Source organism: Urocitellus parryii, chromosome 7 (genome assembly GCF_045843805.1).
Source record: "Urocitellus parryii isolate mUroPar1 chromosome 7, mUroPar1.hap1, whole genome shotgun sequence".
NCBI classification, from domain to species: domain Eukaryota; kingdom Metazoa; phylum Chordata; class Mammalia; order Rodentia; family Sciuridae; genus Urocitellus; species Urocitellus parryii.
The window spans coordinates 168,367,951-168,386,313 of NC_135537.1; the positions used below are offsets into that span (position 1 = coordinate 168,367,951).

Below are 18,363 nucleotides of genomic sequence, written 5' to 3' on the forward strand. Positions count from 1 at the left end.
GATAAAACTCACAGAAGTGTGGGGACACCCTGATGACTGGTTTTCCTTGGAGTTTTTGACCCTCAGTTTTTGACCCACACTGCATTCGGCAGTTCACTAATTTCAGTTTAGGTTTCTGTGTCCAGCACTGTTCCCACAGAGGCTTCTGCTTGTGAGCTTCTGCTCTGGTAAGTTGCGATTCTCTCTCCAATTTTAGGGACAGTGGTTTGTCCTGTGATCTCATTTTTCTTATGTATCTAAGAAGAGTTGTTGATTTTTCAGTTTGTTCAGCTTTTCCTGTTGTCGGGACAGAGCGGTGACTCCTAAGCTTCTTGTGTCACGCAAAGTCTTTGAGGTGTGATGTGTACTGTGTTTGGTTAGGGTCTCAGGGTTTCCCCTGAGGATGTACATGTTGAAATCTAGCCCTCAGTGCTGTGGTTTGGATGTGAAAAAGGCTTGCACGGCTGGGAGGTAATGGGGCCTTCAGGAGGCAGGTGGGGCCTCGGGGGAGCTCCTCTGGTCATTGGGAGCATTGAAGAGAATTGTGGGACATCAGTGTCATCCTCTTTTTCCCTCTGCTTCCTGGCTCATGAGGTGAACAGTTTGCTTCACCACATGCTCTTTTCATGTTGTTCTAGAGGCTCAAAGCAATAAGCCACTCAATCTTGAGCTGGAACCTCCAGAACCACATGCCAAAATAGACCTTTTCTCTTTGTAAGCTAATTGCCTCAGGTATTTCATTATTGTGACGGAAAGTTAATTGATTCACTGTGAAGCATTAAGAAGATGGACGTTAATCTGACTATATGCTTATGGGTGAGGCCTTTGGGAGGGCATTAGGATTAGATAAGATTGCCAAAATGAAGTCCCCATGACTGAATCCTGTTGGATTTATAAGAGTTTAAGAGAGTGATTCCTGTTTCTTGCTACATGATGCAATGTTCTGTGTCAGGGAATCTGCCAGCAAGGCCATCACCAGATATGAGCCCTTGAACAGTGAGCTAAATAAACCTCTATTCTTTGTTCCCACATGGAAGGGCCATGACATGGATGGCCTATTTTCTTTTTAAAGTGGTCTAGCCTTGGGCATTTTGTTACAATGTTGAAAAATGCTCTAATACAATATACATTTAATATAAAACAACATGATATTTTATATTTTTTGTTACTCTTTGAAATTTGGTGTGTATTTAGCACTTACAAGCAAATGTTACAACCACTTTCTCATTAGCCACATGTGGCTTGTGGCTTCTATATTGGAGAGTGTAGTTCTAAATGGGAGGTTGTTTGCTTGAGAAGTGGGTGATGATTTTCTTGGGTATAAATTGCCTTCCCACCTGAGGTTAACTTTTGCAGTATTCAAAACACAATCCAAATGCCCCAGAAGTGTTTTCTCCACTCATCCTATTCCCCAAAAGCACACAGTGAGCATTTACTCCATGTTTAGGCGGAGCAGTTCCTTATTGTCCAGACTTACTTGGTATTTAACTGGGGCCCATTTCCTCCAACATCCTGAATTTTTTTTTCCCTTTCTTTTGTTGCTATTAAACTTAAATGACTTCAGCAGATTTGAGCTTGCCCAGACGTTTTGCTCTTCCTGTGGGTCCACTTTGTCACTAGAGCTGATAGCTTCCTACTTTTGTCCCTGACAGCAGGTGGACATCAACCCAGGATGACCAACACCTCCCAACTCTCCAACGTTCACATGTAGTGACAGACCCTTCTCAAAGAAGTGAGCCCAAGGGACATTCCCAGACTCATGTCACACACAGGCCTTCTACATTCCTTAGATCGGGGAAAGCCGGCCTCTGCCCCTCCTGCACCCCTAGTCGACTGTAGTCTGTGGAGGTAGCGTGGGTGCGTTTCTTACCCGGGATTGCTGGTGCTTCTGGTAAAATTCGGTCAGGTTTAAGTCATCCAGGTTGATCAGCAGGCCTTGCTTACACATCTCACAGGTCTTCACAGCACCCAGATCTGCTCCTTGAATTAGATAAAGAACTAAACGTAAGAGAGTTTATCTTAAGTGTTCTTAACATGCACACGCGCATGCACGCACACACGTGATCAATTATCTGTCATTCAACGCTGGGTTGGTTTATGTTGAAAATTTAGACAGCTGATATTTTGAGTTTCAACTTCTGCATGTTATACATTCTGAGCTTCAGTGACCTTCATTTAAAGTCAGTCATCTTCTCTAGAAAATGACCTTGAATCTGAGATCTGAAAAATTCCCTTTGTAATCATTTATTATGCAAGCTTCATGTAGGTGAAATTCCCATGGCTTTCAAATAACAGGTCTTGTTTCTATTTAAATATAAACATAATGGCTCATAAAATTGGAATTGCTACACGGAAGCTAAGAGTCAGGTAAATAAATTAGTGAGGCCCAAATAGATGGCTGAAGCTAGTTGATGGCTTAAAAAGCTACCTTTACTGGCACACAGGTGAAAATCCCAACTGAGAAAAGCGAGGGAGTGAGGGGCCATGTGTGGGTATTAGTTAAAAGGAGCATCTGGGCCCGTCACCAAAGCCTGAGCTCAGCCTCATTTGGAAAAAGAAGAAACATGAGAAGGCTCCTGAATGTCTGTTTTTATAAAAGCATGCAATTTGGGCTGGGTGTGGTGATGCTAGGTTTGTAATCCCAGCAGCTCGAGAGGCTGAGGCAGGAGGATTGCAAGTTCCAAGCCAGCCTCAGCAACTTAGTGAGGCCCTAAGCAATTCAGTGAGACCCTGTCTCTAGATAAAATATAAAAAGGGGCTGGGGATGTGGCTCAGTGGTTAAGCACCCCTGGGTGTAATCCCCAGTACCAAAAAAAGAAAAAGGGAAAAAAAAAAAAAGCTATGAGCATCCCCCAAGCGTAGCTGCTGCATTTAGACCGATGATCTACCAGTGTTTATTTTATGCATCAAAAAGCAGAGGACTTACTGGTTATCTGCATGTGTTTACTAATTAGGGCTTGTACAGGTTTATACCCCAGTTCTATTTTCCCACTGGGGATATAAAGAAATAGTAAATAATAGAGACTTTTAAAGGGTAAGGATGCACAGTAATCCCTTATCTCCATTTTGTTTGCTTGATTTTTCTTTTTTAGCACCATTCAGTGATGCTTTTGGCTACAGAACATCCCATGTGCCTTCCAACCTAATCCTGCTGAACATACTCATACGAGCATCGGCATTTACGAGCATTTAAGATCATTTTCATAACACATTTCATGGGTCTTTTTTCCCCCTCTCCCTGTGATAGATGTTTAATTGGCTTTAATTTCTAGTAAGATAAGCATTGTTTGGCCGAGTCATTAGCAACCGAAATCCACTTTTTTTTTTTTTTTTTGCTCTGGACTGAATCTTTGCTTGCTGTGTGGACATGCGTTTAAGCATCTTGGGAGTGGGCCTGTGTTTCTCATGTGAGGAGGAGAGGCACACATGGAAACAGAGCTGCAGGAAAGAGGCAGTTACTATGATTATCCTGGGTGTTCGCTCTCTAGTTAAATGGTGTGCTGTCCTTGGTGAGGGAGCATGGCAACAGGCCTGGGGCCAGAGCAGAGTGCTAGGTCTCCTCGGTAGCCTGAAATAGTGATCAGAACATGGAAGCAGAGAGCAAAGGGATCTGGCTGTGGAGTACAGCTTTCAGAGAGGTGAGGGTGAAAGAGCATCTGTTTTCTAATTGAGTTGCTTGCATTGATGAGTCCTTTTTTTTTTTTTTTAATTTTTTCTTCTTGGTCATTCTTAAAGCCATTTTTAAAGAAACCCATTCTCTGCCAAGAAAAGTAAATCTACTGACGAGGACTGAGGTTATAGACCCTCCCCGGGGAGTCAAGAGAGGGCTTCAAACTGGATGCGGTGGTGCACTCCTGTAATCCCAGGGGCTCTGGAGGCTGAGGCAGGGGGATTGAGAGTTCAAAGCCAGCCTCAGCAATGGTGAGGCGCTAAGCAACTCAGCGAGACCCTGTCTCTAAATAAAATACAAAATAGGGCTGCGGAAGTGGCTCAGTGGTCGAGTGCCCCTGGGTTCAATCCCTGGCACACACACACCCCTACCCCTCAAAAAACAGAGAGGGTTTCTTACCTGGTTATAAGATCAACCTACAAAGGCAGCACATGGAGCTCTCTTTATCTGCTATGTTTCTAGAAGATCAGATCAACTCTCTTTCCTTACCCCTGTGGCCAACAGACAGCTTTGCCTGGTATCTTAGGTGACACCCATCCTCCTTCCCCAATGAAAGCGTGTGTGTTTGGGGGTCTCTCTCTCGGGGGACTTTCTGAATTATTTTGCACAGCGTCCACTGGTGGACACGGCCACCTTCTGCTTGCTGAGCTTCAACCCCTGACCTGATTCTTCTGTCTCCCTCCTCTGGGGAGGCGATCTTAGCATCTCTGCTCAGGTCTCGAGCAGGAGAAGGGTTTGGTAAGCAAGTGTTTCCAGGATTCTTCCCTCAGACTTGAAAAAACATTTGCTTCCCTCCCGTAATTTGAAGGCAGCATTTATGAGCAAGAATCGTGGGCCTGGCCATGCTTCCCCGAGAGTGAGCCGTGGGCAAGGCTCCGAGGCCCGCCCGGGGGTGGCTCGGGTTAATTGTACGGGGGCGTCCCCCCCCACCTACCTGAGGTTATTTTCACCTTCAGCCACTTCTTCAGGCACTCCTGGTGGACAAACCGCAGGCTTCCCACACAGCCGCAGGGCTCCAGGAGGGGGTTGGCGGGGGAACCCCCGGCTATCTGACAGATGCGACACAAGTCTCCCTCCTCCTCGGAGTCCTCCTCCAGGAGACTAAATGGAAAACACGGCCTCGTGACCGAGAGTCTCCACATTGGCAGTTTCTGCCGATACCAGTTCCCAGGGCATTCAGGGGGGAAGGAAGAAGGAACAATCACCCCACATCCTGCCCGCCTGCTCCTGGGGCTCACCCTTGGTCACCCTGGGGCTCATTCCTCTAGATGGGGTTCTGCATAATCGATGCACAAATTCTTATATTAGGTTTCTTTGTAGTTCTTGAGATGCGTGAGCCCACGGGACCAGCACAGCCTCAGCCAGCAAAACCAAGAAGCCAGGGTGAGGTCTTGCCCTGAGGCCCCAGATTCCACCCCAGCAGGCAAAACCAAACACCAAAACCAGGAACAAAAACAAAGGAAAGGCCTCAAGAGGGAAGCGCAAATCCAGGAGCCCCTCCCTGCCTCAGCCTTTGTGAGCAGGCTGTGATGCCCAACATCACGTCCAGGCGTGTAAGCTGGTGGGATTCATGCTCAGGGCTCCCGGGCTTGACGCTGCCTCTGAAATGATGAAGTCATGTGACCTTGGGATGAGCTCCTCATTTCCCCAGCATCCCGTTTCCTGATCTGTAATAGGGGTGAGGGTAGCACTACTGCAGCCGGCTTGGCAGGGTTGGGCAGGCCGTGTGCCTGGTGACGGGGACACGGAACTTCAGGTGCGTCCAGTGCCTGGCAAAACATTTGTGGCCAGAGGTGTTGTGCTCAATAGGTGTTGGTTCAGAGAAGTGATGAGCCCACAAACCTGGACGTGGAGCTCACCAATAACAACTCTTGCCAGCAAGTGAGTCCACATTTCAGAATGTAAGCTGCTGGTGTTTGATAAGATAGAATAAATGGAAATGCAAGCAAAGATATTTGGGCCCTGGAATCTGAATGGTCTGATGGTCACTCAGGTCTGAAGACCACCGATCTAAGGAGTAGGATCAAGGGCTCTGTGTTTAATTTTTGTGCGGGGGAGGTGGTACTGGGGATTGAACCAAGTGCTTAACCACCGAGTTATATGCCCAGCCCTTTTTATTTTTTCAATATTAAATTTGAAGTCAAGGTTTCACAGAATTGCTCAGGCTAGCCTCCGACTTGTGATCCTCCTACTTTAGCCTCCCAAGTTCCTGGGATTACAGGGGTGCACCACTGCATTTGGCTCTGTGATTAATTTTTTTGTACATATATAGTTTATAAATGCCTGACTCCTAATGTAAGCTCTCCCGTCTTCTCAAAGGTATTAGTGGGAATCCATGGGCTACTACATTTTGAGAAAAAATACATACGTTCACAAAAGTGAAGAAGAGAGAGAGAAAAAGAAAAAGAGGTCAGACATGAAGTCATCACCCTAAAGTGATTGCGCATTAATAGTTTGGGGCACTCCCTTCTGTTCGGGGCACACTGTTTTAGAAAGTTGAGCTTACTCTTAGGACAGCAGGCAAAGGACTCCCATGGATCTCCCTTCCCACCCGAATCTCTTAAAAAGATAATTACACAGAACGAATCCACAACAGTGCCCGAAGACCAGCGGGCCAGAAATATTGGAGAATCCTAGGACAGTAGATGCAGAGGTGAGGACCAGACCTGCTTGCAGTAGAAAACCGTGGAGAAGAGCTGACCCAGACAGTCCCCAGCTTGGGGTGCACAAGTTCACGGGCAGGGCAGTTATGAGGGTAACTAGCTCAAGACCTGCTTCAGCACAGAGGGCCGGTTCCTCTGGGCAGCCCAGCAACAGTGCCTGTGCCCGGGCACCCCCCGGAGCTGAGTGCTATAGAAAGGGAACTCTCACACAGCCCTGAGTTTACAGACAAGTTCATGAGCATCCCCGATCACACAAAGCCTTTGAATCAGGGAAGAGGGCTGCTGAGGAAGCAAGGCACAGCCGTGGGACAACTGAGTTGGCTGCCTCCATGCTGAACCAGCCACTCCTTCCTTCATGGACTGCTGGGATCACCTGTCACATGTGGAACTCAGCAGCACAGAGGAGAGGAGACAAGAAAGAAGAGCCTGCTGACCCTGCAAGAAATGAATGGGTCAGCTAACGGGGGATTAGTTCTCAGGAGGATTCCACTGCTCTGGGAAAGGACCAATGAGAGATAAGAAGAATTTCTGGGGAATTAAAATATATATATATGATTAACAAAATGAAATTCCAGGTGTAGCGATATTGATAGACAAAATGTAACTCAGCTAAAAGTGTAAAGGTAATATTGACCAATCCACCAAGAAAATATGAGCCTTAATGTGCTAAATAAAAGCCAAATTCTTATAAAGATAAAGGAGGATGGGTGAATCTAAATCATATGGGAAGGTTTTAATAAATAACGTTCAGAAATTGACAAATTCAAAAGAACATAATTGACTAGGAGGATTTTTTTTTTTTTAAAACCAGGGATGGAACCCAGGGTCGCTCGGTCAATCACTGAGCCATACCCCAGCCCTTTTTATTTTTTATTTTGAGACAGAGTCTTGCTAAGTTGCTGACGGAAGTAGGAAGAATTTTTTTTGGGGGGGAGTGATATCGGGATTGAACTAAGGGACCCTTAACCACTGAGCCACATCCCCAGCCTTTTCTTGTATTTTATTTAGAGACAGGGTCTCGCTGAGTAATTTAGTGCCTCACCATGGCTGAGGCTGGCTTTGAACTCCTGATCCTCCTGCCTCAGCTTCCCAAACTGCTGGGATCACAGGCGTGTGCCACCATGCCCAGCAGGAAGAAGGAAGAATTTTGATGGCAAACTTTTCAAACTGTATTTTACATGTATGTACAGACCATGAGAGAACAGAGGATATGCAACATTCCCTAATGCCATGGCATATTTGTAGATGTTGAATATGTATTGGGGCACAAAAACTGCAGATCACAATGCAATTAAATTAGGATGGATGCTGGGTGCGGTGGTGCACACCTATAATCCCAGCAGCTCAAGAGGCTGAGGCAGAAGGATCTTAGAGTTCAAAGCCAGCCCCAGCAAAAATCGAGGCTCTAAGCAACTCATGAGACCCTGTTTCTAAATAAAATACAAATAGGGCTAGGGATGTGGCTCAGTGGTTGAGTGCTCCTGAGTTCAATTCCTGGTACTGTCTCCCCCCAAAAAAAATTAAGATGGGCAATAAAAACTTTTAAAAGAAAGATAACAAAAGGAAATTTACTATAGCAAATATTTTTAAATCCTTAAATTTATAATAAATAAAAAGTGTATAATTGATGCAGTATTTCAGGCAGATTGACAGAACAGAAGCGAAAGTCCGTAAACAGACTGACAGAGATTGTGTGAGCCAAGAAGGCATTTCAGATCAGGAAGGGAAGGATAGAATGAATGGTTGTGGGACAACTGGTTAAAGGAAAAAAAAAAAAAAAAACCAGACATCAGAACCCCACTTCAAATTGCACATCATCTGAATTTAAGAATAGCTCCCATGTAGTAGGAGTTTGCTTTGTGCTAAGCACTTTCTGACATAGGTAAGTATCTTAAACCTGCATATTTTGAATTGAATCCAATTCTCAGCACCACATATAAATAAATAAATAAATTAAATAAAGGTCCATCAACAACTAAAAATATGCATATTTTAAAAAAACATCATGCACATAAAATATGAAGTAAATAAAATGGAAAAAGTGAAAAAGTATATGCCTGATATTTGGCAGAGCATTACTATTGATTTTCTATATAGAATGTTGGTATATTTTAGGAGGTAAAAACAATATTAACATTCCCCCCAAAATGTAGATAGGAGACAAGATCAGGCAATGGCAAATGAAGATATGCAAATTAACAATAAACATGGAAAAAGTTCAACATCACTAATAAGCATAAAATTTGCAAATTAAACTGATTATAATTTTTGGCTAATCATTTGACAAACATAAAAGCTCGGGAATTGGCAAGGGTATAGAGAAAAAGGATTTTTACAAAATGGTGGTTGAAGTTATTTTCTACATGAAAAAAAACCAAAAAAGCTATAGCTATATATTATAATGAATAAGAAAGATTAGCAAAAATACAGAAAAAAATATGTCAATTGCATTTGTATACACTAATAAAAAGATTTAAAATTGTAATTTAAAATACTGTTTTAATAGTAAACAGAAAATAAAAGAACCTAGAGATAAATGGAAAGGCTTTTATCAAGAAAAAAATCACAAAACTACGTAAAAGAGGGCTAAGGTTGTAGCTCAGTGGTAGAGTCCTTGCCTAGCATGCATGAGGAACTGGGTATGATTCTCAGCACCACATATAAATAAATAAATAAATAAATGTCCATTGACAACTAAAAAAAAAATTTTAAAAACTACATAAAAGATATTAAAGACAAAAGGAGAAACATACCATGTTTACCAAAGAACCAAACAATATCTCAAAGGTGTCGATCTCCCAATAGCCTGTAGATTCAATGTAATTGTAATAAAAATCCCAACAAGCAGACTCTTAAGTATATAGTCAAGAAGTCTTTAAAGAATTGCGTGGACATGGTGGCTCACGCCTGTAATCTCAGCGGCTCTGGAGACTGAGGCAGGAGGATCCAAGTTTAAAGCCAGCCTCAGCGCTTAGCAAGGCTCTACGCAACTTAGCGAGACCTTGTCTCTAAATAAAATATAAAAAGGGCTGTGGATGTGGCTCAGTGGTTAAGCGGCCCTGGGCTGAATCTCTGGTACCCACCCCCCCACCAAAAAAAAAAAAAAAAAAAAACACAAAAAACAAGAAACGAAAAAACAAAACACTCAGCAAAACCAATAAAAACTGTGGATATTAAGACAGTCAGTATTAAATTAGGGAAAGACATAAAAGACTAATGGAACAAAAAGAAGAGCCCTGAATCAGATTCATACGTGTATGGCATGTTGTGCACCACAGAAGAGGCTGCGCAGAGAAAATCCTGGGACGATGGCATGTTCATAGGGCAAAGTATAAAGTTCACCTCACACCACATATTGAAGCCATTTCCCATTTAAATCCACAACCCCATTCACATTGAGTCCTAAATGTACGAAGTGAAACAGATTTCAGAAGAAAATAGGAAGAACGTCATGATGATGTCAGGTTAGGGAAGGATTCCTTCAACAGGACAAGGTACCAACCACAATCCACAAAGAAGATGGACATATTTGACTACACTAAAATTAGGAATCTCCTTTCGTGACGGGCATGGTAATGCACACCTGTAATCCCGCCACTCAGGAAGCTGAGGCAAGAGAAGCTCAAGTCTGAGGTCAGCCTCAGCAATTTAGCAAGACTCTGTCTCCAAATGAAAACTAAAAACGGAGGGGGGTGGAGGTCAGTGGTAGAGCACCCCTGGGTTCAATCCCTGGTACTAAATAAACAAATAAATTTCATTAAAAGACATAATAAGGAAAAAGATGAACTAGAAGTTGGGAGGGGGTATTTTCAATATTTAACTTCAAGGGATTCGATCAGTAGCTAGAATATATAAAGGACTCCTAAAATAAGATACAAATATTCTAAAAAGAAAAATAAAGACTTACAAGTATTTCACAGAAAAGGAAACACAAATGGTCATTTAACATTTAAGAGAGCACATAAAATACCTAACCTCATTAACAGTCATGAAAATGCAAATTGAAGCCACAATATCATTCTATTCCCCTCAGACTGGCAAATTTGAAAAGCTAATCAGCATAAGAATTGTCAAGGATGCACAAGTTGGATATTTCGGGTGGAACCGTAGATGAGCATTACTTAGTACAGGGGAAGAAGTGCCATCTGCCAGCCCAGAAACTGCATTCCCAGATAAACATCCCAGAGCACTCTTCCCTCGTGCACCAGGAGACATTCACAAGGATGCTCATGCAACGTAGTTTGCAGAAAACAGTGAACAGCCCACAAGACCTCGGACAGGAGAACAGGTGTATCCACACAACCAAACACTTTGTGCCACTTGTGGTGAAGGGAACAAATGAAAGCCCCAGATACCAAAAAGGATGCATCTCACAGATGCTGTGAGGGGAAAAAGCAAGTCATGGAAGAACAGAGATTCCATTTCTACAGAGTCCAAAAACGGTAGGAACGGTTCTATAGAGTTTAGCAACGCACATACACGTATGGGAAGAGCATCGAAGTCCCAAACAAGATAAGACAGAATCCAAAGGAACCACTAACACAATGCAGGTGAGGTCAGGGGGTGGGGAAGTGAGGAGGGAGACCAGGAGATCCGCGTGGTGCTCTTGAGCGCTCCAGCATGTCAAGAAGGTTCTGTTAGCTGGAGGTGGGCACAGGGATGTCTGGGGCTCTTTCTCTCTCTCTCTCTGTCTGTCTCTCTCTCTCTCTTAAAAAAAATTCTCCAAAGTGTATACATATTATATACTTATTTTTATGTATTCATGTAACTAACACTGGAGGAAAACATTTTAACAGTGTTAAGTGGTATTGAGAAATGGCTTAAAATAGCAAAATAAGATATTTTTTAAAACAATATGAACCAATGTTCACTAAAAGTTGCAATTTTTAACAGTGCTTATCTCAGCATGATAGGGTTATAGGTGTTTTCCTTTTAAGTCTTTATTCTAAATTATTTCCTAAAATGGACACTTTGGAAATAATAAGAAAAATATAAGGTCTGTTACATGCAGGAAAACAGAACCATCTGATAAAGCAAGTATCCCGTGAACAAGAGCTGTTTAATGCATCACCAGGCCTAGAAGTCCATGCATTTAAAATGATTACTTTGAGCCCAAATGCATCGCTTTGGGATGGTGGCATCCAGTGTTCAGACCAGCATGTCTGAAGCTGTTGGCTCAGGTAGGTGAGGATGGGTGGGGCGAGGTTTCTTGGCCTTGTTTATCACGGAAAACCATAAAAGCTAGTTCTGGAGTTAAAGAGGCAGAGGAATAGATATGTAGTCTGTGTTTTGGTTCCCCCTCCTTTTTTCATTTTTAATTCATTGTCAGGCAATTTTTCTGCTTACAAATGAATATCCATAGGATAATTAATGGCCCGAACGAGCCAAACCAACAGGCACAAAGAGGGTTCCCATTTCCGAGAATCAATTTCCAGATCGGTAGGCCTAGATTAGGGGACAGTAAACACCTATCATAAATGAAATGGTAGAATTCTGACACACTATTTAATGATAGCTTTAAAGAGTATCCCATTTCATAGCTGTGAAATATCCCCCAAATCACCTCATGAGAAAGGAAAGATCAAAGGAAAGGGCAGTTCAAAAAAGGTCTCGCTTTTCTCTCTTTTGTGCATAAGAAAGAACACATAAGATGGAGGCAGGGGCTCCCTCAGCCCGGCCCCTCTGAGGACCCAGGTAACTATGGTAACTGTTTGGGAACCATCTTCGGTTTGGAAGGTTCAAATTCTAGAACTGTTGGTTTGATTTGCGATAAGTCCCAACAGGGAGCTGTGAACTTCAAGTGCTGAATGGTTCGTTCTCTGGGGAGATAACAACCTTTTCATGAAAAATCCTGGTTCCTAATTGCTGGGGAGAAAAGCCAGCCCTACTCCATCAGAATCCATTACATCTAGCCAACTTTCCTTTCTTAAAGTTACAGTGTTCAAGGGGGAAAAAAAAAAAAAACACTTTAAGAATACTAAAGATATTGAGCAGAAACACCAAACTTTTCTTTTTTCATACATATATTCTAAGAGCATCAAAATAGGGACAATTTCCTCAAAGTAAGCAATCATTAATATGTCAAGGAACAGTCTACCTCTGATTTAGATAAATTTCCCATGACACTCTAATGAAAGCAATATTTATTTCAGCATTGGAAGAAATGGAAAAGAGTATGTGTGTTTATATATGTAATTATGAAACTTCCTCACCTTTCCTGCAATTTCTTGAGTTTCTCAGGGTCTGTCTTTATCTCGGTGGCCTCTTTTACATCTGGGAACCTGGATACTGCCATACTGCTGCCATTATCATTTTGATTTGAGAAATCAGACACTGCAAAGAAAGTAAAAGGTATATTTTCTTGCAGGGACCCAGGCACATGCAAGTGACCTTGTAAGTTCCTTCTTGATGGAGAGGAGCTAGGAGGATGCACCGGGGACAAGCTGCCTTGAGGATTTGTGAAGAGATCTCCTGTGTATAATGGAGCCCCCTGAGGCAGGCTTGTGAAAGTCATGTCCTCGGCTCCCCTGACGTCAAATTCATGTCCAGAGTTTACTGGGTGGTTTTCAGCACTGGCAAATGGATTCCTATTTCTGATAGGGGACAATGGCCGGCGAACATTGAACCTTGAGTTTCCCTCTGAACTTGAGCTGTGACCTAAAGTCGGTGACAGTGACAAGTCTATTGGAACTTCATCTCTCAGAGCAAAATGCATTAATGATCCAGGAGTGTAATAAGATGAATTCATGGAGGATCTCGAAGCTGTTGGTCTAGCAGAAAGTAAGTGGTCAAAAGAATTTCTGGAACTATTTAAATAGTCTTGCCAATCTCTTTCGTAATCATGGATACCAGACCTGTTTTCTGTAGAAATGCCATCACTAGGTACATTTTCAGCATTGAGACCACCATCTTGTCTGGGTTCAGAATTGGTGTCCACTGAATGGAAGGGCTTTTGCTCATTTTCACTTCCCCCACTGTCCCTGCCTTTAACAGACTCCCCATCAGGTAGTTTGGGCTCCTGGAACATCCTTTGCCCTAGAGAAAATTGCCTTGTAGGCAATGGCTCCATTGTGTTGCTTATTCTTAACGAGCCAGGACTGGGCTCGCTCCTTCTTAAAGAATTACCTCTGCAATGTTCAGGGTTTTCTTCCGAATTTTTATTTTTGGTCTGAGTAACTGATGTCCCAAGAAATCTACTTCTTTTATGGTTGGAGGGAGAACGGGGTGAGCGCATACCAACCAACAGAAGTTCTTCTTCTACCTGGATTTCCTCCTCAGTGTCCTCCTCTTCTCTTCCAGCATTTAACGAGATAACAGAATAGAAATCTTCATCCCGGAACCTAAAGGGTGACCTTCTTGGCCCCCCCATGATGGCGGGCATGAGTGGTGGCCCCAAGGGCTCACTTAGCACTTGAGAACTCTTCATTCCTTGGAAAGTCTGGGTTGGGGTTGAATGTGGCTCATTCTGGGAAAGAGCACTTGGGTCTCCTTTCCTGGCTCTCTCCAGGGTGTTCTCAGCTGTCATCATCAGTGGTGAGGAGGAGACGAAGTTTCTTCTCTCTCGGGTTGGCCTCTTCAGCTTAGTCTCGCCTGCCCATATCAGGGTTTCTTGTTGCACTACTGGATCTGCATGGACAAGAGACAAATTGGTCATGCTGTTAAAAGTGCCCATGCATGAAAGCCCTTTACACCAAGCATGGGGATCCCTCAACCATAAGAAAAAGCCCTGGAGAAGAAAATGTGAATGGCCAAAATGGTAGGAGGTGCAGGAGGAATGCCACACAGTCGGCTTCTTTTGACTGCTGCTGGGTTCTCCTTTGTACCCTTGTGGAGTTCAGGCTGGTTCTGGGGAAATAGGGTGACCCTGAGGGTACAGATTCTTTCTGCGGAAACTTCCAGAAGAACGATCCAGCTTCAGGCCAGTCAGGGGCGAGGATGGATAAATACTGGTTTTCATTCTGTACATCATGAAGGAAAACCTGCACTCTGGGAGCAACTTCTACAAAAACGACTGATCCTTTCTCATCCAAATTCATCTGACGTACATTTATGACACTCTTGTTTCTCATACAACTTTATAAAAATGTATGAAAAGTATGTTCATTATGGCAGACTGCTTGCGAGGAAGGCTCTCGAATCCAGTGCCCAGATACACTGAATGAAGACTGTGGCCATGCTTACCACTTAGTGAAAATCGCAATTTTAAACCTCTCAAGAAATCACAATCTCCTCTCTGTCATTAGCCTCTAGTAAACTCATAAACTCTGGCCATTATAGAATCCCCAACTTCCCCCACCCTCCCGATTTTGTAGTAGGAGGAGGAATTTTTATTGGTGAGATCACTTATTCAAAACTTGTTTTATACAAATAATTAGTCTTACTTATTGAGGGTGAACTTTGAGTAGAACCATAACTCTATATCTCTTTCTCTCTCACACACTTACAGACACACACATAAGCCTTGCAGCTCTATGAAATACGTTCCATAATCATACCACATTATAATACACCAACACCCAGGGAGGTCACATAACTTGCCCAAGACATTTCTAATAAGTGATGGAGTGAACATTTGGACCCCAGCCTGTTTGATTTGAGGTTTGTGTTCTTAACCACTATCCTGTATTATCCCTTTAGAAACTGGTTGGACTTCCAATTTCCTTGTGAAAACCAGGATCCAAAGTAATTCATTGTGTTGGGTGTGTGTGTGTGTGTGTGTGGTTGAGGGTCATTCACCTTGATGGCACTGGTAGAAACTGAAAGTACTTCTCTGACCTCATTTCTCTTTTTTCCCTCCTGAAGTGAGCCACCCCCCACTCTGCCTGCTCTCTGTTATTCTGTGGATCTGATGAGACTCTGCTGTCCTTATCACTTAGTCTCTAAAGCAGCTGCCTGCCTGTCGAGTGGACAGGACTTTGCGGGGCCTGGGAAGGTCTGTGATAACAGCTCTGCTGGGGAAATGCAAATCCTTGGAGCAGCCGGCTCAGCCAAGGGCCAAGTCAATACCACTCGCTTTAATTGAGCTGCCTGGCAGGGGAGCCCGGGCTTCAGAGGCTAACGTCCTAACACTGGGTAAGCTTCTTTTATTGTGAACTGCACAGGACACTCACAGACACAGTGCGAATCTTTACTCATCAGCTTTATCTGTTAAACTCTCCTACCAGGCCCCTCGTGGGGTTTATGAACCCCAGGAAGAGATTTATCAGCAATTCAAGGACTCCTTGAGCATCTGGCTCTGTGCGTACAGGAGTCCCACTTGTTCGCCCACCCCACGGGGCTGATCCCCACTTGGGAGACTCGTGCTTCTACATAACCAGCTGAATTCTGATCATTTATTTCTTTCTTTTGAGGAAAAAAAGTGATACGAAGGCATCAAAGTCTAGGCTCTGATTGATCAGTTTCCATTTTGAATTTGAGGAGGGCCTCATGCAAGACTTCTGGTCATTTTTAGAACTCACCTCCCTGGCTAGAGGGTGAGGGGCTGCTCCCCATCCCCACCCCCGCTGCCCTGAGCCAATTCAGCTCAGGCTCTGAGCAGGGAAGGGGGAGACACCTGGTGGGCTAAAGAATGAGCTGGACGACTTCTGAAAAACAGAAATTGGAGCCTCAACAGGGGCCATGAGCTCATTTCCTGGAAGCCACTGAGCTGTCACAGGGTGACAGGGCCTCTGGGGCAGAAGTCCCAGCTACACACTGCACCGCACCTCGCTGAGACTCCTGCGGCTCCCAACAAAACACACCAGGGACTGCATCTTCACGTTCCCTGTCACCACAACTGTCTCCTCTTTAAAAATTCAATCAGAGCTTCTCTGGCGTGTGTGTGTGTGTGTGTGTGTGTGTGTGTGTGTGTGTGAGCATGCGCACGCATGTGTGTTTCCTAAAGGTGACAGACTGCAGCATTCTATATTTATGCTATTTCAACCCCATTTTTTTGGTGCCTATCAAAGAGGGAGCAGACTTCAGGGCTGGGGATGAGCACTCCACTTGGTATGCCAGGACGTGCTATTCATAGTGCAGACACTGGATGCTGCTCTGAGGCCTGCCTGGCCTCCAGCTGTGGCCGGGGGCCCTGCCATCGCCAGGAGTTCCAGGCATGTGGAAATGAAACCGGAACAAGCGACTGTCTGCCCTGAGATGATGCCTTTGGTCTGGACTTCCTCGTGTGCTTGACCAAGAGTGTCCTAATTCCAACAGCCATAGACTTTTCATTTTTTTTATTCCCCTTCTGGTTATAAAAGCGGCCTATGATCACTGGAGAAAATAGAGGAGAGGATGAACTAATCCAAGTCTGCCCATGACTCAGGGCTCAGGTGACCATTGCTCATCTTCTGGGGAGTTGCAGGCTAAAGACCCCTGGTTGTTCCCATCTTGCAGTAGTGCTTTGGCTCAGCATTGGAACCATGAATTAAATGCCTTCAGATGGAAACATGGATGTGTGGTTTACCTCATGATCCCCGCTATGAATCTCTCCTGCCGTACCCACCTGCTCCCTGAAGGTATTTGAACTTACAACCCAGGCCTCCCTTATCTAGAGGTTATTCCTTTTTAAAAAAACAAAATTGGTATGATTCTGTATATGCAACAGTATGTCCTGCTTTCTTTCTCTAAACATTTCGTTGTATGCATTATCTCATGTCATTATTCCTCAATGATAATATGAATGTATCATAATTTGTGAACTCTTCCCCTGTTGCTGGGCATATAGACAGTTTTGGGGTTTTTGCTGTCACGGATCCCTTCTGTGATAAATTTCCTTGCTTGTGCATCATTGACGACACACCTTCTTTTCTTAGAATAGATTTGTGGGGGTGGAGTTACCAGGTCAAAAGGTATGAACTTTCTAGAAGGTTTTGACACATGTTGCCAAATTTCTTTCCAGTTTGCACCAAATTACCCCCTGGGGGAGGCACGAGAACATCGCTTTCATAACCGGGTCCCCAGCAATCCTTGTCGATAGCATTTGACACAACAGTGCCAGGAAGTATTAGCTCTTAGTTTTACAACCACTATTAAATATTATTTTAAACTCCTTAGCCAAGTTGGCAGGCCACATTTAGCTCACTTGTGAATTTACATTTATAACCTATTAAGGCTGAACTTCTGTTTTAAGGGTTCGCCTATATGTCTCTGCAAAATTGTCTGTTACCCTTCTTCATTTTTCTCTTAGGTATTGTGTGTGTGTGTGTGTGTGTGTGTGTGTGTGTGTGTGCACGCATGTGTGTTTTATTGATTTTTTTCTGTATATTATCTTGGTTACATTTGCTTCAAATCTCTCACTGTTCAAATATCTGACTCTACTCCAATTTATTCAAGCCAAATTAGAACGTGAGGAAAGAAACTAAAGAGAGACTCTAATTGGGGAAAGAGAAGGAGCCCTGGGATAACAACTCAGGGAGTCATAGGAAAAATAAAACTTGTCCCCTAGGTGCAGATGGAGAGTTGAATGAGCCCCAGGGGTCCAGGAATGTTTCATGTGCAGAGAATGTCAGCTTTCAAATAACATCAGAGTTCACAGGGAGCCACTGGGGAGGTGGCAGGACAGAAACTAACAATGGTTCAGGCCTTCTGCGTGGACCTAATATGTGCTGGTGCTGGTCTGTGTATTACTTCACTAAGCCACTTTAACAATAGGGCAAGGTAGATTTTCATTATCCTTGTTTTAAGATAAGGGAACTCTATCCCAGTGTGGCTACATGACCATCAAGGACGAACCCTAGAACTGGGGTCTGCCCTAAAGCTCATGCCCTTTCTGCCAAAAGACATTCTGTAACTGGGGACATCTCATTGCTACTAGTTCATGTGGACTTTAATGGCATCTCATTCCAAGCCATCTAAATACTCCCCTTTATATATATATATATATATATCCCATTTAAATACAAAGGCTACCACGTTCATTTAGTATCAAGAAAGTGTGATACTCAATGGCTTCTCTGAGAGCAAATTTTGGTTATGACACATTGCTTCTCTTGAGTCCTAAGTGAGCTCCTTAGGTGCTGTTCTTCCCTCCTTTCTGTCACTGAAGGGGACTGTGACAAGGTTAGCAGAGTA

General features: G+C 43.7%; 1 protein-coding gene across 2 annotated transcripts in view; it reads right to left on the bottom strand.

Moving 5' to 3' along the window:
* Positions 1–18,363, bottom strand: part of Marchf10 (membrane associated ring-CH-type finger 10) — an 80,918-nt gene that overhangs the window by 17,141 nt on the left and 45,414 nt on the right. For both annotated transcript variants that reach the window (XM_077801146.1, XM_026402293.2), the window contains exons 5-7: positions 12,525–13,938; positions 4,584–4,750; positions 1,850–1,959 (exon numbers count right to left, since the gene is read on the bottom strand). In XM_077801146.1, coding sequence (XP_077657272.1) covers positions 1,850–1,959; positions 4,584–4,750; positions 12,525–13,938 — 1,691 coding nt within the window. The remainder of the gene's footprint in view (positions 1–1,849; positions 1,960–4,583; positions 4,751–12,524; positions 13,939–18,363) is intronic.